Source organism: Emydura macquarii, unplaced genomic scaffold, assembly GCF_026122565.2.
Source record: "Emydura macquarii macquarii isolate MOO-44397 ecotype Brisbane River unplaced genomic scaffold, CSIRO-AGI_Emac_v2 contig_2768, whole genome shotgun sequence".
NCBI lineage: Eukaryota > Metazoa > Chordata > Testudines > Chelidae > Emydura > Emydura macquarii.
The window spans coordinates 9,989,205-10,013,463 of NW_027132905.1; the positions used below are offsets into that span (position 1 = coordinate 9,989,205).

At 39.2% G+C, this 24,259-nt stretch overlaps 1 protein-coding gene across 2 annotated transcripts in view; it reads left to right on the plus strand.

The window, feature by feature from the left end:
- FSTL4 (follistatin like 4) overlaps positions 1-24,259 on the plus strand; it is a 431,301-nt gene that overhangs the window by 39,839 nt on the left and 367,203 nt on the right. For both annotated transcript variants that reach the window (XM_067566476.1, XM_067566477.1), the window contains exon 3: positions 7,085-7,118. In XM_067566476.1, the coding sequence (XP_067422577.1) occupies positions 7,085-7,118 (34 nt within the window). The remainder of the gene's footprint in view (positions 1-7,084; positions 7,119-24,259) is intronic.

A 24,259-nucleotide genomic window follows, 5' to 3' on the forward strand; every position in this document is an offset into this window, starting at 1 on the left:
TTACATACATCCATGCCACTGTAGGGGTGAAGGACGTTGGTGTTTGTGTGTCCTGTGCACTGGTGCTGGAGAGTTTTCCCTAGTAATACATATAGGGACAGCCCCATCCACACAAGAGCTGCTTCTGCTCCTAATAAAAGGGTGGAGCTGTCCCACTCCTTCAGTTTTTTCTTACCGTCTATGGTCAGAGAGTTTTGTGTTCTCAGTGAACAAATTTCTCACTACTTGGTTGCTACCTAGCAGTAACTCATTTTTCATCATTTGATGTTTGGGGTTTTTTTTTTTTTTTTGGTTTGTATCTTTATTTCTTATTTCATTTTTAACAATGTAGTTGTTTTTCCCCCCTAAGTCAGATGGGCTTCTGGGCCTCACCTGGTCCTAGGGGAGCATATGCCAAGGTCCCTGGGTTTCAAACCTTGCTCTGGTGCAGAAAGCCTGTGCCTGTCAGTGACCCTCATTTGCACTGTCTGAAGAGGTAGGGTGTTAGGGACAGGTGTTCCATTTTTCACAGCTTCCAGACCCAGGATGAAAAAGCTGAGGGAGGAGCAGTCTGCTACATCCTGATGGAGACAGCCTTTAGACTAGCACAGGAACCCCCTTGGTCATCTAGGAGAAGCTCTTTGAAGACTCCTTCCTGGAATGCTTCCCCAGCTTTGCCTGCAAATAGGAGCAACAGAAGATCCCTGTTATTGGGATTGTCTTTTCTGAGACTCAAGACTTCAGAGCAATTCTGGTCCCTGAAACATAAGAAGTCAGCTCTTTGAAGTTCAGAGAGTAGGATTCAGACTCCAAGACTTCAGACTCTTGCATCTCACAATACTGAGAGTCCAGAGCTTTCTTCCAGTCCCATTCCCATACTCATCTGTGTAGGTTTGAAAAGAGTACAACCAGGGATGGGGATGCTTGGGCAGACAAGTGTAGGGTTCAGTATTGTATCACCCCCTTCATTTGGCCCTATTGGATGCTCCCAGCATCCAGATAAACATCGCTGCTAATTTGTGCAACCAGATCCTCTGAGAGGGAGTCTTCTCCTGATGGTCCCGAAAACCTGTGATGGTTGGCACTGATCAGCCTATGGTGTCCCAAGTACAAGGTTTGACTCCAGCCTGGTGTCACAGGACCATCCTTGGGAGAACTCTTCTTGACCTCCCCTTCCTGCATCCTCCTCATCAACTGATGAGGCTCCGGTACCAGATGCATCCTCCCCAGTACTAGAGTACTTTAAAGTGTACCAAGAGCTTCTTTGGAGAATGAAAGCTTCTTTTGGCATTCAAATAAAGCTAGTGGAGGAGAATACCCAAAAGCTGACTGATATTTTCCATCCCGCTGTGGCAGGAAAGGTAGCCCTGCCTATAAATGATGCCATTATGCAGCTTGCCAAAGCACTGTGGCAAACCCCTTCCTCTATTCCTCCTGTGGCCAAATGAATGGAATGTAAATATTAGATTCCATCTCAGGGGTTTGAGCTGTTTTACTTACATCCTAGCTGGACTCACCTAACTTTAGCTGTGGTGAATGACAGAAACTGTCAGGACTGAGCAAAGGCTGCCCTACAGAGAAAGATGCCAATATCTTTTTGGCAGAAAGATTTATTCTGCGGCAAGTTTACGGCTCCGTATTTCCAATCGCCAAGCACTGTTGTCAAGATATGACTATTCTAATTGGGAGGCACTCTCTCAGTTTGGGAGTATACTGCTGGAAGGTTCCAAAGAACAAATTTCAGTGCCTTGGGGCTGAGGGCTGCCTCTTCTCTCAATCAATTCTGCAGGCCTCCTTGAACACAACGGATTCTATAGCCAGGGCTATGGGGGAGCCAGTGCTTATGCGCTGTTCCTCCTGGTTGTAGTTTTCAGGGATTCCTGTGGAGGTGCAACACACAACTGGGAACCTATCCATGTTCTCATCTAAAACAGATGAGTCTTTGTAGTTGTGAAAGAACTCGAGTGGTTTAGAAGTCCTTGGGTCTCTACAGTCTGGCTAGGATGAGGATAAATATCCTCAATATCAGACTAGGTCACAGTATTACCCCTTCTATCAGGCTGATTGTTCAAGACACTGGTCCTGAAGTTAAACTAAGAATAGTCAACATTTTTGCCTCTTCAAAGGATAGAATTAATCGGGACAGTCCTGATATTAACCTCTACCAGAGCACTTCTGCCTTTTCCCAGATTTCAGACTATATACAACCTCTGTGTGTCCCTCGAGGATCACATGCAGACTACTGTGAGGAAATTGCCACAGGCTCATAGGCCACATGGCTGCATGTACCTATGTGAACCTTCATGCCAGTGTAACAGGTTTGGCTCAAATCAATCTATTGTCCCCACATCCACTATCTGGACAACCTAGCATGCATCCCAGATGTCTCTGAGCTGATGGATGAGTCAAGACAATGTCTTCAGGTGAGCTCCCATTTTGCTATTTTTCCCTTCTGTTTGGTGAAAGATGCTTCAGCCATGGATTGGGAATGCATCTGGGGGTTCTTCAAGCTCAAGGGTTGTGAACTGCAAGGCCAGGTTGTACACAAACATTCTTGAGTTATGAGCAATAATTTGGAATGGCAGCAGTTCCTGGCTCACACTCAGGGAAAACTCATCAAAGAACTTACCCCCAACACCACAGCTATGTTTTACATGAGCAAACAAGGGGCTGCCAGATCAGACAGCCTGTGCCAGGAGACAGTCAAGTTGAGGAATTTGTGCATTCAGAGCTTGCGTATCCACTTGTGCCTCTGATCCTCAAAGCCATTCTCAAGCTGAAACAAGATCATGGCAAAATGATCCTCATAGCACCAGCCTAACCAAGACAGCGTTGGTATTCAGATCTACGCAAGCTGTTCACTCGAGACTCTTTGCCATTACTGATAACCACAGACCTCATCACAGAGAACCATAGCCATAAACTACAGTTGAATCATCAAATGCTGCACGTTATGGCATAGTTTCATCACTGGTAAAATGCAGAGGTGGTTCATTGCTCAGTGGCAGTCCGGAACGTTCTCATTAACAGCAGAAAATCTTCCAGAAAAGCCGCTTGCCTGCATAAGTGGAAATGGTTCTCCATCTGAGTAGCCTCCCATAATGTGTTGCCTGCTTAGACATTCTAAATTAAGGAGTCAGGTGTAGCCCTCAGCTCCTTTAGGTGTTTCTCCCTCAAATCAATGACTGTTTTTACTCAGCCTATCACAACCAGGTTCCTGAAAGGTCTAGGTAAATTGTTTCTGCCTATCAGGGATCCGGCACCATTCTGAGATTTCAGTTCAGTGTTGTCTGCTCTTATGGACCCTCATTCAAACCTTTGGTGTCTTGTTTACTTCTACACCTTTCAGCAAAGCTAGTTTCCTCAGTGGCTATCATCTCTGTTATGGGGGAGCAATGAATGCATTGGTCACGGATCTGCCATACACAGTTTTCTGGAAGGACAACGTTTGGTTTAGACCACAGCTTAAGTTTCCACCTGAATCAGTCTATATGACTGCCATTTTCATGAAGCTTTTTCCTACAGTACGTTCGTATCTTAAAACTAACATACTTTAAATTAAGATTATCCAATTACTGGAGAGTACATAATGGCATAGCCAAGAACAATTCTTCATTAGCTTTCATATTGTCTACATATTAAGTAAGTTTGCATCTAAATACTAAATACAGGCCTTTTGACCTAATGTTAATTAAGTAGAGTTGAATACATAATGTAAATGTAATTACAGAGTTACAGGACACGAGAAAGGACGTAGCAACAAAAGGTTAATTTAGTTATACTAGTATACATCAAACAGGAAGTAGGTAGATGAAGACAAATACAATTAAACTCTGTTTTAATAAGTGAATTGTCTAGATAACAATAGCACCTTTTAACACTTCTTTGAAGTTCACCCACCAGTGAATTGCCCAAGGGCACTGATCTGTCAGCATCAAACCTCAATTTACCTGTTTTACCTTAAACCACCACTTCTATAAGCCACACAACATTTATGAACACTCGTAGTAAAACAAAAGTAGGTTTGCTTAAGAAAGAATGAAGATTTAACTAGAAAAGAGATGGAAGCAAGTGATTACAACACACAACAAAATAATAAAATGCAATAATAAATGGGTGTACACTTATCAATAGTCCTCAGTAAATGAATACTGACTGTCTTTAAGCTACACTCATTTATACTGAAACAACCTTTTCCCTTTGTTCATAGCCAGGGCAATCTCCTGCCTGCTGTAATGTTCCTTTTCACCTCCAAATGTTTTTGATCATTTGCAAGTATCTTTGATGGTTTTCCATTCACTGTTCTGTGTGTGGCAAAGCTATACAATAGAACCTTCCATTATATCAGTGGCTGATGAGGGAGGGGTGACCACGCCTATTGCTTGAATGGGTCATTTCCAACACATATACTACCCTGGTGACTAATTTTTTACTCCAAGTCCATAAACATATGTTGAACTTTAATACATTATTCCTTAAATATTATTCATCCATACATCTTGTAATGATTGAGTTTTGACAAGTTATGTGCCTTCTGTAGATACCTTACATGTTACTCTTTATGGATAAATATCCTGCAAGATGAATTTTTCAGGTCTGAAGTAAGAGTTGTTTGCAATGGCCCCTTGCCAAGAAGCCACTGTGTCACTTGGAGTATGTCTACACAGCAGCTAGATACCTGCCACTGGCATGGGCCAGCTGAGAGTGTCTCGTTGCTGTGTAGACATACCCATATATGTTAATAGTAATAATCTTCGCACTGATCCATGTAGCAGGGACATATTGGTTGTGTCACCCAGTTCCAAGTCAAGCTGGGTTTGACTGTGCTGCTTCTGTGAATGCAAAGGTTTCCTTCTCTACAGAGGATGGAGAAATTTGGGCCCACTAGAAGGGGCCTTCTCCTCTCACTAAGTTGATAAGCAAATATGGAACTAGAGCAGGCTGAAACTCGGGACTTCCAGTTCTTGGGGAAACATCAGCATTTTGCAATTTGGGTGTGGGTTTGAGTGGCTGGCTGACCTGGCACTGCAGTTCCTATGTACCAGGGTCTCCAGCACTGAAGCAGCCTGCACGACAAGTGTCACTGATAGCCTGTCAATTGATTTGGCAGGGAATCCTGTCTGTGACTCAGTAAGTTTGTCAAATGTGACTATCACAAGAAATTTCTAGTTTAACAAATTAGCATTTTCCAAAGAAACTCTTTTGTCAGAAAATTTCCAACCACCTCTACTTGAAATTCCCATGCCCTTAAGATAGATGAAGACAAGACACTATTCTCTACAATAGAAAGTTGTGTGTGTGTAATATATGACTAGATATAGTACCACGTGGCTTTGTTACATAACATACCTAGATTCAATGCTAAATTTTCCTGCTAACTAGTTTGAGGTAATTAATAATGTCCACCACATCTTAAGTCTGGATTTAGCTTTGTAGGTTCTGTCACCTATCATCACTCTTATACCCTGTTTTTTCTGTTGCTTTTCCTTTCACTTTAAGCATCATTTTACTTTTAGTGTGTACTTCCATGGTAGCTTTCTGTATGTTGTATAACCCTATGGCAGGAGTTCCTGCCTGCGTATGGATAAATGTAGGTATATGCGGATATGTCATTAGATATGTGGTGCTATATTTTGCTTTGCTTTGTCTAAATGTAGACCACTGTACTTTAAAAATGAAAATAACTCCATATAAAAAACCGAATAAGCATCTTTATGTGCGTGAAGCTCTTGGTATCTAGGGAGGCCATGTGCTGCTTCACTCTCAGATGAAGAAAAGAAATAAACCTTGTCTTATTTCCAAATTTAGATAAATAAATTTATAAGTATAGTGAATGCTAAGGGAGTGAAATGAGGTTAAACAGACCAGCATCTGTAAGAATACGGGACGTTGTGAGCTTATGTCAGAGGACTGAGGAACTCACTGATGTACACTACGTCTGTACAACCAAGGGCTAAGCAGAAGATAAAAGAAGGTGGAGAACTACTTCTCAGAGTCTGAGGGTGGTTCATCAAAAGAGAATTTAACAGAGTTATAAAGTCTGCACATGTAGGTGCAACAAAGCAAGGATTGAGATCTTCGATTCCATGTTGGTGGAAGTCAGCATCTGGCACTAATCTCTACTATCTCAAGGGAATGATGCCCAGGTGCTTTTATTGTCATCCTAAGGGATAAATAACCACGTGAAAACATTCAGAGGCCTGATTGGCTCACTGCAAGCTGGCATTATTTATGTTTTAAGGTTACAGTCTGTGGGCCTGATTCTGTTGCCCTTATTCCGGTGGGTAGTCCCATTGTGGTCAGTGGGGCTATTAATAAATTCACATTAGTCCTACTCAGGGTAAATAAAGGATTCAGCGGGTGTTTCTCTTAATATCCTCCCCTGTTCCTCTGTGTCAGGTATTGGTTGCTAGAAGTGGTATCTGATTTGAAAATTTTCACGAAAATGATACGTTTGTGAATAGTGAATGAATGAATGAATTACTAGCTCTGCTTGAAATTAGATGGGCTGTTACACACCTACTTATGGTTGAGATTCAAGAGATGGCATTTAGTCTGGGAACACAGGGTCTCTTGGTCACTGTTGTATATACATCAAATTAAAAAAAAAAAAAAAGCTTGCTTTACTAGAAATGGTAGTCATTAATGTTTCACAAGTGATATTGTCTACAGAGCTGATCCTGCAAAGACTAAGCACATCCTTATTTCTAAACACAAATAATACCATTCATTCATCTGGGCCTATTCAATTCCTCAAAACTGAGCAGGTAAGTTTTTGCAGGATTGGTATCCATTTTAAAAATAAAACCCAAACAGTTAATATAGCAAAACCTCTTCTACCTACCATGTGGTAACCCAAAAGGGGAAAAAAATGTTGATTTGAATTAAGGTTTTATGTTTTTCACTATAACTTATCAAAAAGATAACTCTTAATGATAACCTACTGATCCACTAAGTACTTGAAGTTGCAGCTCTTTAGTTATTGCTTAGAGCCTCGTAGTCTCTTCACTGTGACAGGGACTATGTTTTATTGGGTCTGTGTTTATGCTACCTATGAATTATTCTTGTATACTTCAAAACAAAATAATTCTCTTTTTCTTTGTAGGAATCCAGAAGATTTGAAGCCACAAGAAGAAAAGGTAGGAAAAATATAGGGTTTTTTTTTTCAATGTGCTTGTCACTTTTGAGTGATCTTGAGGTAACATGTTGAAACAAACATGAACCGACAAACTTGAAAGAGGTTGCTGTTGTCCGAATTTTCAAGAGCCTTCTTCATAACATTTGTCTGTCTGATTTTATGAAAACCAACCTCAGGATGTTTTTATTGAAAAATAATTCAGTACAAAGTAGCATGACAGAGTCTTGGAGATGTGAGAGATGTTTTGGTTTTTTTTCTTTCCCCCTAGTGTCACTTGACTAAACACACACTAGCTGACTAGGGATTCATGGGATTCAACCTTGAAATCTGTTCAGGAGAAAAAAGAATCACTTGGCTCAAATCCCCTGCTGTTGGTGCTTTGACACTTTCCATTGCAGGAAGGGAATGTAGGTATTTGAGGTACTTCCCCTAAGGCAGCCTTGAAAATAACACAGATGGGCATTGATCACCAGCTTGTTGTGGACATCATCTTTATGAATAATTAGGATAAGTAATATCCCAGGAGCTGGCACAAAGATACCACATATATACACAGTAGCTCTCTTTAATGCTTTTTATCTAGTCAATTAAAGGTATTTTAAATTCCATGAATAAATCCCAATATTTAACTGAAATCAAATTGAAAATCCTGTTATCCCTGTTGGTCATGTAAGCTGCCATTTTATTGTATTTCTCAAAAAGATATCGGCATGTAGTTCCCCCTCTCCTTTCCCCTCCCCCCCCCCAAATCGTGATGCTAGAATATTCCCCGTGTGACTAGTTGGAAGGAACAACATAAAGGTACCTGATATCTTAGTAAGGTTTTGGAACAGTAAAGAGAAGAGGATGTTTTGTAAATATTGCTGGGGAAGGTGGCCCAGTTGTACAAGAGAAGAAGAGAAAATTATACGGTCGGACAAAGAAAGTTAGAAGTAAAGATGCAACGTGATGCTCTGACTTCCCTGTATTGCCCCAAATGTAATCTCTCTCTCTTTGGTTCAGGATTTGGGCAAAAGTGTGATACTAAATGACAAACAGCAGAATATTAGGTCTGAGAGCAAGTTATTTATTGTAATTCCTAAATCCATCTGTACCAGGTGTTTTTAAAATGAGCATTTTACCTGAACTGGTTACATCATTCTGAGTTTCAGCAGTGAGAGGGAGAACCACAATGGATGCAGTAAGTTTAATTTAGTTCTTGTCAGCTGCTTCTCCACAAGATGTGTCAGACAATTCTATGATTGCTTTGTGAATAAAGACCATCCATGGTTTGAAAAAGAAAGGGAGAATGCCATGGAGAGGTACTGACTGATAGTCATTGGATATTTTAACATGTTTACAAGTTCATGGACACAGCCAGTGGCTATAGACTCTGGGGAAGAAGGAAGAGGGTGATGGGGGATGCCATCACCAAAGGGGTAATAACAGCTATAGCAATTAGAAAGTTTGTTCAAAGGTATATAAATGTTCAATAAAAGGGTCATCCTGGTGTACTGCTAGTTGAGCTCAGATCCCACTTCCTAAAACTGTTTTGAATTAGCAACTAATTGGCAGCTGTCTCTAGCAGCTCTTTTATTGTTATAGGCAGATGGATGAAAATCAGCTATCAACGAACTCATGCTGTTTATCGTTAATTTTGATTTTGGTTAGCAGATGTTTTCTGGATCGCTTAGTCACCTGCCTAATCTGTTTTGGCATAATGTGAAGTGGGTAACACTCATCCATTAAACAGATTAATAAATTCCCTAATTTCATTCTGGTAGCTTCTTTAATTGATCCAGAAATACAGAATTCTGAGAAGCAAGCTATAAACCATCATGGTTTTTATTGTATCTAGGATACTAAAAGGCCAGTTTAAAATGTATGTTGCCATCTGGGCAAATATTGAGCTCTTATTTTCCTTTGCAGTAGTTTGTATAAGAAGGAGTTCTTCAGGTTCCCAAAACAGTAGGTCAGATTGAGAGAGTAGGGAGACTTTTATGTATTATTGTTAAAGAAGAAATCTGATTGGTTGAGGTGCATGTATTTACCTTGACAGTAGCTGGCACTCAAGAGAGAGCTTGATAAAAAGTATAGCACTCCTTTTTATTTCAATCAGGATATCAAATTGTATCAGATACCCATAAATCTTAAGTAGTTGATGTTACTTGGGTAGGAATTCTCAAAAGTGCTCACCATTGGCTTAACTGTGCTCCAGCTGAAGTCAATGAGAGTTTTACCATTGATTTAAGTGAGACTAGAATTAGGCCCACACTGAGCACTTTTGAAAATCTCAGACTTCACAGTGACATCTCCTAGGCAGATGGAGGTTTTACATAACTCTTTCATCTTAGACAGTTGAAGATGTTTACTCATATGGTTCCTCACAACACACTGGATATCAGTATAACCACACTTCCTGTTTTGCTGTGGTTTATCCATATTATAAGGTACCAAAACATATTCTACAGAAAGTATGCTGTGGTCCAAACAAATCCGTCTGTTCTCTTAACTGACAATTTTGAGCCTTTCAAGTCAATGCTGAATATGAAATCCCATAAAGTAAATTTGAGATTGTGCTTTGCAATTAACTCCTTATGAAACCCTATCTTACTGTGATCCTTTTTTAAATTCAGGCCAACAAGATATGAGTTTCATCCATTTTCTCGGGGTTTTTTTGTTTTTTGTTTTGCTGGGGAAGTTTTGCTCCTGTAAATAACTGAACCATAGTTTTATGCCTATTGTTTGAGGATGCAGATATTAGCTGGTGATGTCTAATAACGTAATAATGCCATTCTGTGCCTATGAAAATGAAGTCTAGGAGTAAAACTTACAAAAGTGCCCAAGGGCCAGATTTTTAAAGATATTTAGGCATGTAGTGGTATTTTCAAAAGCATTTAGGCCTTAATTCCCACTGATTTTAAAGAGTGTTAGGTACCTTCATGCTTTTGAAAAATTACACTAGCTGCCTAAATATCATTAAAAATCTGGCCCTAAGAAATATAGGACCCTGAGCCCTGTTTTCAAAAGAGACTTGGGAGATATGGTCTTGTTGAAAGTCATTGGGATTTAGGCTCAAGACTCTTTGGAAACTGGGACTTAGGCTCTCAAGTCATTTAAGTCCTTTTGGAAATCCACTCCCCTTCCTCCGTCTGAATATCAGTTAATATTGTGTATAGTTTTCTTAAGTAAAATTACCAGGTCTAATATCAATAAGCCTGATTCACCACTGCCTTTCACCTTATGTGGTCATTTACACTGGGCAAAGTAGATGTAAAATGCTTCTAAATAAGTATGGCAGTGTTTTATGCCCACTTTACACAGGTCACATGAGGAGCATGGCAGTCTAAAATTAGGCCCAGTAAGTATTTGCAGTCACCAGCATGTTTTGTTGCATCACATTTATTTTCTCCCAGCCATTCTCAGTGACATGAATATGATCTGTCAATATGAATCTCTCAGAATGTTGGACTTCAATACCACCAGTCTACGTAAAGTGATTCTCCAGTTGGGGTAATTCAACCTATCTGTAATCAAAGTATGTTTGTAGAATTGCAAACAGCACAGGAGTCAAGAATTGAATGTTACCAATCATGATATATATATATATATATCTGATCACAGAAAAATGTTAAAGGATTTTCTAAATTCAATGGAGATTTTTATTCAGTGCTCCCGGACACTTTGTCTTCCTTTCCTGAAAATCCCCTCATCTGTTTCTGAATAAAACAGTTTGTCTTGTAATAGTGTTTGTAAGTGATGAGGAAAAAATGGCATTAGAACTGGACATAAAGGGTGTTAAAAGAATATGATTTCTGCCTTGTGCAGAAACTTTTATTATAAGTCTGTATTAAGAAATAGGATGATCCAATCTGAGATTTTAGGTCTGTTTTATAATGAACATTTGCACTGACACAATGGCGTTTACCTGAGGATCTCAAAACTAGAGCTAGCTGGGGCGGGGGGGAGGGGGGAGAAATGTCCTGTGGAAAATTTCAACTTTTTTGGCAAAAAATTAAAACAGAAAATTTTGGTCTGAAAACCAAATTTCTATTTGGAAATTTCCACCATGATCTTCTGTCCCGTTGAGCCTCTGAGATATAGCATGGCAATTGAATGGCATGGTGCATCATGAGAGATGTAGTCCCCCTGGGGAGCCCACTCTGTAGAGAAGAATGAGACATGAGATACCTGATGGAAATATTTTGACCAGACTTACGCAAAACTTTTTTACAAACATGAAAGGGTGACTTGTGCCCATCCTTGCACAGGTGCATAAGAGTAGCTGTGAATTTCCTGAGTTTGAGGACTTCTCCAGACTAGCACCAAACAGAAATTAAGATGCTGATCCAATGCCCATTGAAGTCAACGGAAGTGTTTCCATTGACTGCAGTGGACACTGGATCAAGTTCTAATTGCTGTGGAGTGGCAATTCTGATTATAGCTGCTGATGGTTTTATGCCCTAAAGTGCACAAATTTATTTCCATCTTAATTGTAGTCAGTGTAACTGCAGATTAATTTTTATTCATGTCTAACCATTATTTGAATTTTACTACATTTTGAATAAAAATGATCTGTGAACTGAAAAAAGTAAGTTCCAGAAGTTGATTAGATGTTGCATAAATATTTCCACATTCCCAATTTTAAATATATTAAGCTATTCTCTCTATTGTATGAGTGCAACTTGCTTTGATTTCCATGAGAGTTGCACTCATGTAATGGAAAGCAGAATATTGTGCACTGAGCCAAATTGGGAGGGCTAGATTTCTGAAAAGGCATATGGGGTGAATAAGGACAGAATCTGACATTGCCTTTTTTATCGGTGTGTCCCCTAGATTTCCTTTTAAGGGACAAGTTGAAACGGACTGACTAATTTTTATTGTATTAGTCTTATATAACTCTCTCTTCTTCTTTGTAGAATTAATAATCCTAATAATTTTAATTTCCTTTAATAAAGAAGCCCTTTGCCCCTTACCTTTAAAAATATCCATTGCTCTTCTCCAGACATTGTCTATTTCTAGTCTACTTTATATGATTATATAAATGCATGCAATACTTGAAATGAGGATGCACTATTGAGTCACATAATACTCATTTTCTGTATTTTTCCTGATCCCCCTGCTTAATACATCCAGCATCCTAGTTAAAGTGAATTGCATAGACATCTTCACTGAGCCAGATGCAGTGTGATCAATGTCTGACCTGGGCCACACATGCATTCTATTTTGCTGTTTGAGCAGTGGACTTCAAAGTGAAATCTAGTAACATTCTTAGTATGTTTAAATTGTTAGTTTCCTTGCAAGTTCCTTTGTGCTCACTACTGGCTGTAAAGGGAAACATAATAAAATGTTTAATAAATTTGACTTTGAAATCTGCTGAACTGAACAAAAGAGTGAAATGTTGCCAGAGAAGAACTGGAACAAGAGAACAAATGAATAGGCAGAGAGGTAAGGGAAAGCAACAACTCAGGAAGAATAGAAAGACAAACTGTAAGCATAGCAAATGGGAGGGGGAATCCTGAGCACAGAGAGAATGGGAGCAAAGATGCAGCAGACTAAAAGAGAAACTGGGTAGACAGTGGGGCAGGCTCAGAAGGCTACATAACTGAACAAGAAAAGAGGCATTTCATCTGACTTGTGAAAATGTGTATAGACTGTTTCTAAAGGACCATTTCAAAATGAAAAGAAGGAGCATTTGACTTAAGCATGGGAAGCTTTACCTTTAAATGTAAATGAGTTCTCACCATGTAATGATCATAGATTAGAACTGGTAGGTGTAATTTATTCATCCATCTACTTTTTTGTTAAAGGTCTATAGAGAGTTCCTGTAGGTTAGACCAGGCATGATTTAGCCATATGAAAGCCTGAAGATTTGTCCCTATCATCTTCCACTCATCCAATTGATTTATTATACCCTTTAAAGATTTTCTCAACTACAGTAGTACCAAGCACTTAAGGCCCAATCCTGATGTGCTGCATAACTCTTGGAGCTTCTGAATGCCCTCCACATCCACTGACTTCAGGGGAGTGGAGGCATTCAGCACCTTGAAGGATAAATCCCTTAATGACGAAACTGTGTAATGAGTATAAAATGTCTGCCCAAGTGTATGGCTAATTCCATTATGTCTAAAAGGCCAGATCCTTCAGCAGATGTAAATTGTCAATGCTCCATTGAAGTTAATGGAGCTACACCAATTTACAACCAGATGAGGATCTAACCCAAATCATTTAGTCATACTCTTAATTTTGTTTTTATGTTGTTCATATTCATTCATTCAACAAAATTAATGTCAAAAATACTTTGTCATCCACCCAAGAAATAATCAAACTGGTTTCTTCCACTCTTTCCCAAATAACTCCTGTTAAATAAGATGCATGTCAAGACTTATTCACAAACAAATAACAAACTACCATAAAGATCAGAACATTGATGACTGGTTCTGCATTAAAATGTTAAAACCCTGCTTAAAAGATATTAATTATGAAGAGATCCATGGTAGTATGCAGTCTTGTATTATTTATATTGCATTGATTTAAATTAAAAGTGTTAACTAAGTTTTTCTCATTTTGTTCAGTAGTTGTACAGTGCTTATTTCAATGATTCCCCACTGTGATAACATAATGAACCAGACCCTCAGTTGGTGTAAATTTACATAGCTTCCTCAAAGTCCCTTCCTTGCACAATATCATGACTTTTATCTATCCATGAAAGAATTGCCACAGAAAAGCAAAGAATGGCAATACTTTTATGCTAAATGGCTCAATACCTCTCTACCCCTTTCCCTTTCATATCGCCAATGTTCAAGTTGCCTTTAGTTCCTTAGGGCCTGATCCAAGAGCCATTACAACCAGTGGGAGTCATTCTATTGACTTTAGTGGCCTTTGGATCAGGCCCTTAGTCCTGATGTCCAAAGGACTGGAGGTTATCCCAGGACCTGGATTTCTTGGATTGTTGCATTGTCTCAGGCCAGCTCTAGAAACCATTTCCATGGCAGCACCAGCCTTTTAAAAAAGCTAAACTGTTGCCAAACTTAAAAACTTTTAATAAAAAATGCCTATCTTTTGCAAGGTCATAAGGAGGAGAAACTGCATTGTACATTGATTGTTAAAATTAGTAAAATAAGCATTCTCTCTTTGCTTGAAGCAAAAATTCATATCACTATAAATTTCCAGCTGTTTTATCATTTCATATGAATGTTTATCATTTCTAGATGTTTTCAGGGCATATCTTGTCAAAGAATTGCAATCTGATTGCCAAGAGAAGGGGAACTAGAAGAGGTCAAAATAATAATCAAATGTGCGGCTCACATTAAAAAAGATAGACCAGTGCTGTAAAATTATAATACTCAAAATGGTATTTCCACTTCCTCCTGCATGTGCAATACCACTGAAAAGTGTGATACAATGAAGTAATTAGCTTTGCGGTGGTGGGGGGAATGGATGGAAATTAATGAAGTTAAAGACAACTCTTCTAGCAGCTGTCAAGGACAATCTCACACTCTTTCTGGAGTCAGGATCTTTCCAATATGCAAAAAAAGGTAAAGTTAATTACTTTTGTACAAACCTGTTTTTAGCGAGACTTAATTATCACTTGACATATTTCTTGGTTTAAAATTAAAACAGCATAGGGGTGGGTAGGAGGGCGGAGAGAATAAAGGAACCAATTCATTAGCCAATGTCAGGCGCAGTATTAAACCGACAATACAGATGACCCTAGACAGATCATCCTGTAGTTGCTTCTGATATGTACCTAGATATGGAATTCTGGACAAGGATAAACCAGCCACAAATGTAGCAGAGTGATCAATTTCATTGAAATAAAATAGTTTGTGCCATTTTCTAATATAAACAATGCTAACTCCAGTAATAATGGTTGGCTCTCAAATTATTTTTCAGACTCTGAAAATCTAAATCCATTCATAGTCAGCTCCAGTATCGCCAATGTCTACAGTAAAATCATTGTGGAATATATCTGACTCCCTCAGAAAAGCTGCATTTATTGGTGGAAATAGCAAGGTTGTTCCCTCAACTAAATACACAAATACACTGTCCACATTTGGATAATCGTGTTTGGGGTGAAAGGAATGGGTAACTTTTCATGGCTATAGTATGCAGATATGTAACTTCACTAGTGTGATGAGCTAGATGAACTCCCTGACTCTCTAGAGGGTGGGGAATATGCATCAGCAGTGCAAGAGAGCTGAGAGACATTGGGGAAAAATTAGAAGAGGCCAAATAAGAAATGTTCCATATCACGTGACAAAGCTTTTTACATCTTAAGTATAGATTTTCAGTTGCTGGAAATTATTTTTTCTTCTGTTTGGATGTGACTGAAATCAGCTGAATTTTTCTATTTGAATACAAAATGAACTGTACTGGTAGTTGAATAAACACCCATAGTGCAGGTGTTTTCCTTGGCATGACTAGCTGCCACACCAAGCTTCCTGTCACAGAGTGAAAATGAGAAACACATGTAAATGAACATGTTCCTTTTGTCTTGGGCTCCTTTTGTTGTCCCTGGATGAGAGTAGCCATGTCTCCAAGAAGGATCCTGCTAAGTGACTATAATAACTAATAAGAGCAGCTTCAGAAATCACACTTCCTCTGGTGAAAACCTAAGGTTCAAAGGGATCCTAAAAATAAAATGTTTCCAGTGACGTGGGGACTGACATTCTTTTGGTCAGCCTAGTGAAATCCATAGGCTGACTGGCAAGAAGGCAGGGGTGACAAAATGCAGGTGATATTTTTAAAGACATGTCCTTTTTAGGTCACCATATCCTAACCTGAACATACTAGCCCTGTTGGAGGTTAGTCTGATATCTGAGCTCTTAGAATGTGAAGCAGACAAACCGCAAACAACTCAATCAAAGCTACCTGGCATTTGCACTACATTCCCAGCATTTGATATCCATGGATGCAGTAATTGTTCATCAAAAATGGAAAAGCAGGTTCAGAAATCCTGTTGCCTCCACTTGAGGTTGCAAGTCCAAAATGAAAAATTGCAGTTCTGCTACCCTAGATGGTAGATGGAGATTCCTGGAATCAGTCCTGAGTGTTCTAACTGACCACTTGTTTCATATACTACATTTGGTTTTTGGAAATATTTTGTGTTCAGTCAAGCAAGGTAGAACCAGCTGAAACACGGATCAATTTTTATGCCTGATAGTAAGTACTACATGTGCATTGCTGAGTTGAATCATAGCTCAGGACGCAAATTGTGAAACAACTTTCATCAAAAAGCCTTTGCAGAACAATTCACAGTAAGTTAGAGATTGCACTGGACAGACTTTGGGACATCAGCTATATTAAAAAAGCAGAGTCACAGGACCAAAGCATGGAAAATTATGTATAACTGCTGCGTATACTGAAGGCACACAAGTGTATAATCTCAGTAGGACTATTCTCAAGAGATAAAATGGGCTCTCAACATTTTTACAGATGTACCTTCCATATAGACACGCTGTTTAACAACATCTCTTCCCAAATGCTGGGCTGTGTGGAAAGAAAAGCAATTTCTTAGCATTATACCCATCCTTGATGACACAATTGAAACCCAAAAAGGGAAAATCCTTCTCCTATGAATAAGATAGAGGGACAGGCAAGGTGAGAGAATGCCAAGCTGATTAGGCCATAATAAGAGAAGGCAACAGTAATTCAGTGAAAGCCAAGCACCTCTATATGACTGGAAGACACTTGCAGCCTTTCAGTACTGCAGTCACTGAAAGCAGTGCTGAAAAAGAAAGTAATTTTTCCAGCAGCATTATTTGGAAGATGACTTTGTGCATTGTTCTTTCACACAAAGTGGTGCTGAGAAGAGCAAATTGGAAGCCTAATTCAAGATGATGACCTATGTTGCAAGATAGCAGATTTAAGACTTTGGAGAGTTCCAGGCTGAAAAGGAAATGTTTGAGAGAAAACTCACAAAGGTGAAATAATTGTGAATTTATAGAAGAGAAGAGTGAGGAAGTGTTAAAACATGGAGAGGCTCGGTATACAATTGAAGTTAGTTATTGTGGCACATATAAATAAGGAAGAAATGAAGTAACTGCTGGAGGGACTTTGGATTGATTGTACCAGGGAGAAAATGCAGAACCAGGAAGGCATATACATCCTACCTGCCATTCTGGATTGTTTTAGAGACGTCTGAGAGGGAGGGGGAGGGGAAAAAAGAAAGCAAGAAGCCATGCTTTAAGAAGCAAGAAGCCATGAAGAATCCAGGAAGTCTGATGTTGAAGTGAAGTGACTCCAGATCACATAACCTATTCAAATGTTTGAAAAAGCAAACTTCCTTGACATTTCAAATGAATAGGGGGAAAGTTGTTTTTTGAATGTGACCCTAGGAAGAGGAGGAAGACCAGTGAGGAAGGTCTTGAGAGTTATCATAGTGACAGCCCTTTTTGTGAGAATAGAGAAATCTTTATGACTTCATATTAACCCTTTGGAGTTTGTACAGCATTGGGGCTGGGAAGTGACCTGTAGAAAGTAACCTGAGAATTTCAGCACCTGCTGGAAGTCTGTCTGGTGTATAAATTGTTTGGAGCAGATTGCTGGAGCATAAGCCCTTGAGATGTGCTGGTGTGCCTGCCTGGATTTACTTCTCCAAGACACTGAAGTACTAAAGGAACCCTAACACTCAGCACTGGAACAATTCATGTTATTTTAATTTATAAAATGAAATAATTCAGGCTCTGGATTAATAACAATTCACTATATAAAACGCATACAAATTTGTCCACAATTTCAGCACAAAAACCCTTCCATCCCCACAAAACTTGAAGCATTCCCCATTCAACCTAATTCTCAGAGCCTTTGTAGAAAAAGACAGGATTGCAATGTGCCCTGAAGATCAACACTATGGCTTTCTCAGACCAAGAGTTGGAGGAAGAGGAAGTAATTAATATGGAATGGGCTGCTTTCAGGTCAAGAGCTGTTGGCTCAAGAATCTTAGTTGTTATCAATAGCCAGGTTAAAATGCAAGGGGAGAGCCAGTCCTGAAGGCATCTTTTTTTGATTATTCCAGCTGGTGCATTATCATCCATTTGAAAGATTCTTTTTCTCTACCTTACCATGTAAGCCTGCTTAAATGTCTTGCTGTGACACAAACCCTGACACAGGTGACTGAGATCTCCAGTACAACGCCTGCTTTGTTTGCAGGTGGTGCTGCAAGGTGCACATTGATTTGAGTGGTCTTAGTGAGGTATACTAAACATATCTATTTGACTGTCAGTCTAGAAACTATCCTTATTCTAAGGGTTAAATGAAAAGCTGGCAACAGCTATTTCTGATGGTCCCAATGGAGTACAGTGTGTAAATACTCACCAGCATACCAGGTTATCCAGCATGCTCCTGGAATTAGTAAAATTAGTTACTTTGACATTAGGCCACAAAATCCTATGAATAGGATAGTTTATAGGCTCTGTCACAGATTTTTCTGATTCATGATTAACCTCCTCCCCCCACACTGGCAATCTCTCTACTATAATAACAGGTTATATTTCCAATTGTGGGTTTATTTGCTCTTATGTTTTTTTAAATAGGGCCTTATGTTGTAGGGGACCACGGACCAGTTTCATTTAATGTAAAATGCCATTTCTGTCTTCAGTTGACGTTTTAACCAGCAGGGAAATCAATCGGGTTAATATTTTCTGAGTTGCAAGTGATTGCTCACATATGGGACCCAACAAAACACAGAAATTGTACAGCTCTTATCTTCTTAATTTGGATGGATAAAACAGATGATCATAGCTTTTTACCTATGACAAATTCAGTATGTGTGTTTAATAATCATCTTAGCTAAAGTGAGCTTTTTGGCCCCAATCCTGCAGTTGGTTCGGTGTGGCTGCACACTGCCCTAATGTAACCATTGGGGTTCCATATGTGGAGTGACTTGCATGAAAGCAAAGGGGATGATAATGTAGCAAATTATCACACAGCAATGAAGGCTGCTCTAATTTACCACATTGTCATGGTCCCAACAGGTCAATCCAGAACCTGGGAATTGTCAGAACACTGGGAAATCCTGACCATACTTTTCTCCTGGCCATGCTTCCTTTTCTCTCTATGGAGAGGTGGCATAGGAACCACTACAGTGGTTCTATACCATCAGAAGAGCCCCATATGTAGGAGAGATCTTCCTCTGGCCACGTAAACCAGCATTAGGGAAGCTTTGTTGCGTTGTGCCAGCCCAAACTTTCATTAATTCACCAGAGGATCTGGCCAAAAACACAGATTTGACAGCATTAACAGAGTACACCCTGCCTCCTATGGTGTATAGAGCGCCTCCTTGGAGAAAGACTTGCATTAAGCATCAAAAGTGAACACTGCTTCTTTTTTTTTTTTTTTTATTTGAATTTTTTAAATTTAAATTTTTTAAATTTTGTATTTGAGTGTCATCTTCAGGGCATTTATTGAAAGGTGCCAGACATATGTCATGTCAAGGAAGGATGCCATATCTAGGACCCCTCAAAAAGGAGATTCTGCATGTGTAGACCAGAGAATGGAGTGCTGATTACATTAAGGTCTTGATGCACAAAATGAGTTAGGTGCTAAGTCCCTGTTTTAGGCTCCACTGTGTTACACAAAACTCCTGCTGAACTCCTAAACTCACTCGGCACCAAGTTTTTTGCAATAAAAGTTCCTTAGATGCCTATGTTTCTGCTGTTGAGTGTGAACTCCCTCTAGATGCCTGGATGCCTATCTCCTGTCCAAGCCACAGAGCAATTTACAAACTAAGGTGAAAATAGGCATTCAGCCACCTAAGTCCCATGTGGGTCCTAAACTGGCCGGTGGCCTCTGATCATGCCTACCAGATTGGACACCTCAGATGAGCTCACACAAAACAGCCGGGAGGGATGGACAGGAAGAGAACCTCCCTCATCACTATTAAATGAATTCCATCGACCAAGCTACTGTCGCTTGGGGAGGTGGCGTTCGGACAGCGATGGGAAAAACCACTTTCATCAGTGTAGTTTGCGTCTACACTACAGGGTTACAGTGACATAGCTTTTCTGCCATAGCTATGCCACTGTACACCTGTAATGTAGACATGGCATCATTTTGTGCATCCAGACCTAAGCGTTTCAGGAGAGCACTTGAGGAATTGTGGCAGGATGAAGAGCTGGCAATACCTGGAGATGGTAAGGGGGCCAGGAATCATGTAAGGGAAGTTGTTTTTAAAAGATACAAGGCTTTGGAAAATATCCACAGGTGCAGCAGTCATGAAATGAAGCACCACTTTGGTGTATCATTTTAATCTACTTCTGCCGAGAAGTATATTATCCTTTGGAACAAATAATAAACACAAGGCTAGATCCTCAGTTGTCTCTGTTTGCATAGCTCTTTGGGAGTCTGTGGAGACACACTGATTTTACACCAGCTGAGGATCTAGCCCACAGTCTACACTACTCAGCAGCAGTTCTATTATCTTATCCCACCAACACAGCTCTCAAGAACCACTGGTAGGTGTTGTCTGGGGGTTGTATTGTTACATGATTACTGGTACAGCAGCGTGTTTATGGTTCCAGAGCTGAGATTGCATCAGATTTTCAGTTATAAACCCTTATTTTTCAGGGGTTTCTGCTTCATTTGTAAATGTTCACTCCAGGCTATATGTTTGCAAATGATGTCCCAGCTCAGTAATTAACACTTGTGTGTGCATATATATTAATAATAAGTTATGAGTCTGTAAAATGGTTCAGTTGTTTTTGGTATTTGCAAAAGAAAAATGTACTGCACGTATGGTAATGTAATTATTTTTCAAAGAAATTTCATAAGGATTTTTATTATGTGCCTAAATACACATTTACTGTACTCAATAGACCAGAATAGATCTGAATAAGCCATTTTGGTCCGTTGAGTAAATAAAACAGGTTTCTAAAGCTTTTATAAATATATATTTAGTCAGTAGATCTCATTGGTTGCTCTGGAGCTGCTCAAGTGTCTCAGATAAATAATACAAATTTAATAAATTTCCATAAATGTTTCCTTGTTTGTCACAACCCTATTGTTATTTACCTAAACCGTTTGTTGAGAGTATTTAAAGAGGTCTTTGGATGAGTACTGTAGAATGCCAAGGCCTTTGCACATTAATGCAATGCATAGTAGCATTCTGATATCTGATTTCCTAGGAGGCTGGGATAGGGAGAGGTGTTGTTTCATATATTTAGGAATGTCAGGCAGCAGCACCAGTTTCTTCACTTTCTTTGTCTTCCTTCTAGCTGTAGGCTCTCACCACTCACTGTCTGTCCCCCCGAAGTGCCAGCTGCTCTGTTTAGAAGAAGAAAAATTTACTTTCCTTCCATTGATCTCTGCTCCAGCTATTTGGCTGCCAAAGCGGGCCAGGGCTAAGGGATGCCGTATTTGACCATACATTAACTTGTCCCAAAGGTTGGATCTGCAGACAGCAATACCTTCCAATTAACTATAAAACTATTGGACACAGATAGGGAAATCTGAGTAGCCAGTTAGCTTTGCCAAAGTGAAATGGGTGTTTGTGAAAAGTGACCCTGGATTGATGGGCCAGGAGACTGAATTCCTTCACTATACAGTATGGGATATGGCAGTGTGAGCTTCCACACCCTCCTCTGTTAAAGCTGTGATCTGAAAAGACCACCCCTTGAGAGGGGAGTCCAACTTTTATACACATTCAGTACTTGGCCTCTCTCCTGAGATTGCCACTAAGGTTACCAATTCTAGTAGTTTGTTGTGGAAACCTGTGAGAAGACCTCTGACTGATTTCACTGAGGCCATCAGATGATAACAGAAAGCCACAAGTGAAGTCTCCTGAAACCTGGATTTGTCGTGAAACCTTTAGGATCTGCAGAATTGAACAGAAAATCTCACAAAGTGCTACTGCTTACAAAATTTCAATTAACTTCTCATTTTAGCTGCAAAAAGAGAAATGCTGTACATTATCCCCTTCTGGTATTTCTGCTTCCTATCCCAGTCAATCCCTAAGTGTGTATTCCTTTGGGAATGTATTTTTTAAAAATTTACTTAATGTATTTGGACATTTTATGATGTTCTTGTTTCCTTTAAGCATTATGCAATTTTGGTGGGTTAATCCATAGTTTATTTGGACTAGTTTATTCATTTTCAGCATTTATATTATTTCTTTATATATTCCATATATATTATTTTGTTTGTGTTTCTATCTTTGTGAGATATTTATAGTGTTTATACAGCTGTGTGTAGAATACACATGTATCTATAGATTTATCTTTTCAAAAATTGTTTTTTAAAATTTGCTTTATTTGCATTATTAATTTAAAAAAATCTTTTCTTCCTGTCATGATGTATTTTTCCATTCTATTTAGACATTACATATTTATTTTATCAGACCTCTTGACTTTCCTCTTTTCATACTTTTGAGTTTCTCATATTCTTTCATGTTTCCTTATTTATTCTCCCTAAATTATTATGGTTTTATTTGGTTTTCATCTCTTTCTTATTATCCACTAAACATTGTTGGTTCATTGACGCCTTTTAGCAGAGGCAGCAATGGCAAACTTTATTCTCTGGGAGTAGACTCACTGAAGCTAGAAATTGGATGCAGTATTGTGTGGCTTTTGTGTTGTTATTGACATGTCCAACTCTGTATTGGCATCAGTGCAGATGAGGGATAAAAAGGTTCATGAGGAAAAACAATAGTTCATAGGAACAGAGTTGCAATTAGAGCAAATGTAATGCTATGTCATGGACAACTCTGCCCACTGAGTGTGAGAGGATATTGACAGCATGTGTCCAGCATGCTCCATGCAAGACTTGAATGTTATACTGTGTGTGGACGAAAGTATGACATTAAAAATATCGGTTCCATTTTCATTACACTGCCAGAAGAGATGATCTTCTTCAAAAACAATTTGAAATGACCAGTAGGAGTCCCCTACACACTCCAGGATGAAAATTCAATGGCTGGAGTCGCTAGCTGTAGAAAAATGTTTTAAACCAGTACTTTAGGAATAACCAAATGGTTTAGCCAAACTTGATGAGACCACAGACAGGCCTGCTTGACAGAAGATCTCATTGTCGGTCAGTTTATTGGACATTAGACACCAACAATGTTGAAATAGCTGAAAGATTTTAATGATTTCATAGATACTTTAGATGCAACTGATCATGAAAATTTTTCTGGAGCACACACTAGCTTAAGTATTATTAAGGGCTAGGTGAAAATGCTGGAGGAAATGACTACTATAAAAGCAGGATAATTGCTATCATGGTGGGAGAGTAGGTGGCTGCCTAGTGCTGCAAAATACTTTAGTGAATGTGCTCTGGAAGAGGGCCTAAATTGTTCTGCTCATTGTACGGCAAGCATAATCTAGGTTGGAGGCCTCCTTAAAATGGGCATTCTCAATAAAGCCCTAGTATGTCCTGGTCTTGACTGGATATAGATACCACTGCAAATTTTATTAGTGAAAGTCTGCCTCCAGACAGCATGGAGACGTGTTGAAAAGTCTCCGAGCCTTTGTGTACTTCAAAGTGTTTGGTATGAACACGGAGCATTCTGGAAATGTCTTTTCCCACCTTTTGACATTCACCTACTACAGATCACATCAATATAGGTCCATGCTGATTCCTTCAATATCAGGTAGTGTAATTCACTGTACAAAACTATATTCAGTAGTAACTCTTTGCTGGAGCTAAGCAATGCATGGCTTTTATCTGCCTGATTAGTTGTCCCTGTCATCTTGCAAGCATTCCTTCCCAAGTTCTCTTTAGTCTTTAAAAAAGAGAAATAATACTTAATCTTCTTTCTCTTTTTCCCCCTTCCTTCCAAGGATGCAGGAGCAATTACATTATAAGTGCATAAGGGAGAAGGGGTTATTTATATTTTATTTAATGTGTATGCATGAGAGAAAGAGACAAGGAATTTGATTTTCCCTCAATAAGCTCTGCTCTCTCTCACACACATGTTTTGCATTTACCTCTGAAAATAGGGAGTTGAATAGTCTTTCAGGGTGTTAATCCATAGTTCCTATACAAAGGGTGCACTACAAACATAGAATTATGAGGTCTGAGTCTCCTCTTCATGCTGGTGTAAATCAGGATTCCATTTAATTCAATAGAGTTACATTTCTATAAAACTGAGCCCATGTGCTCCTAGAATAGGCTGAGAGATTCATAAAAGAAAGAGATAGAAAAGACCCGTTGAGTCATTCATCT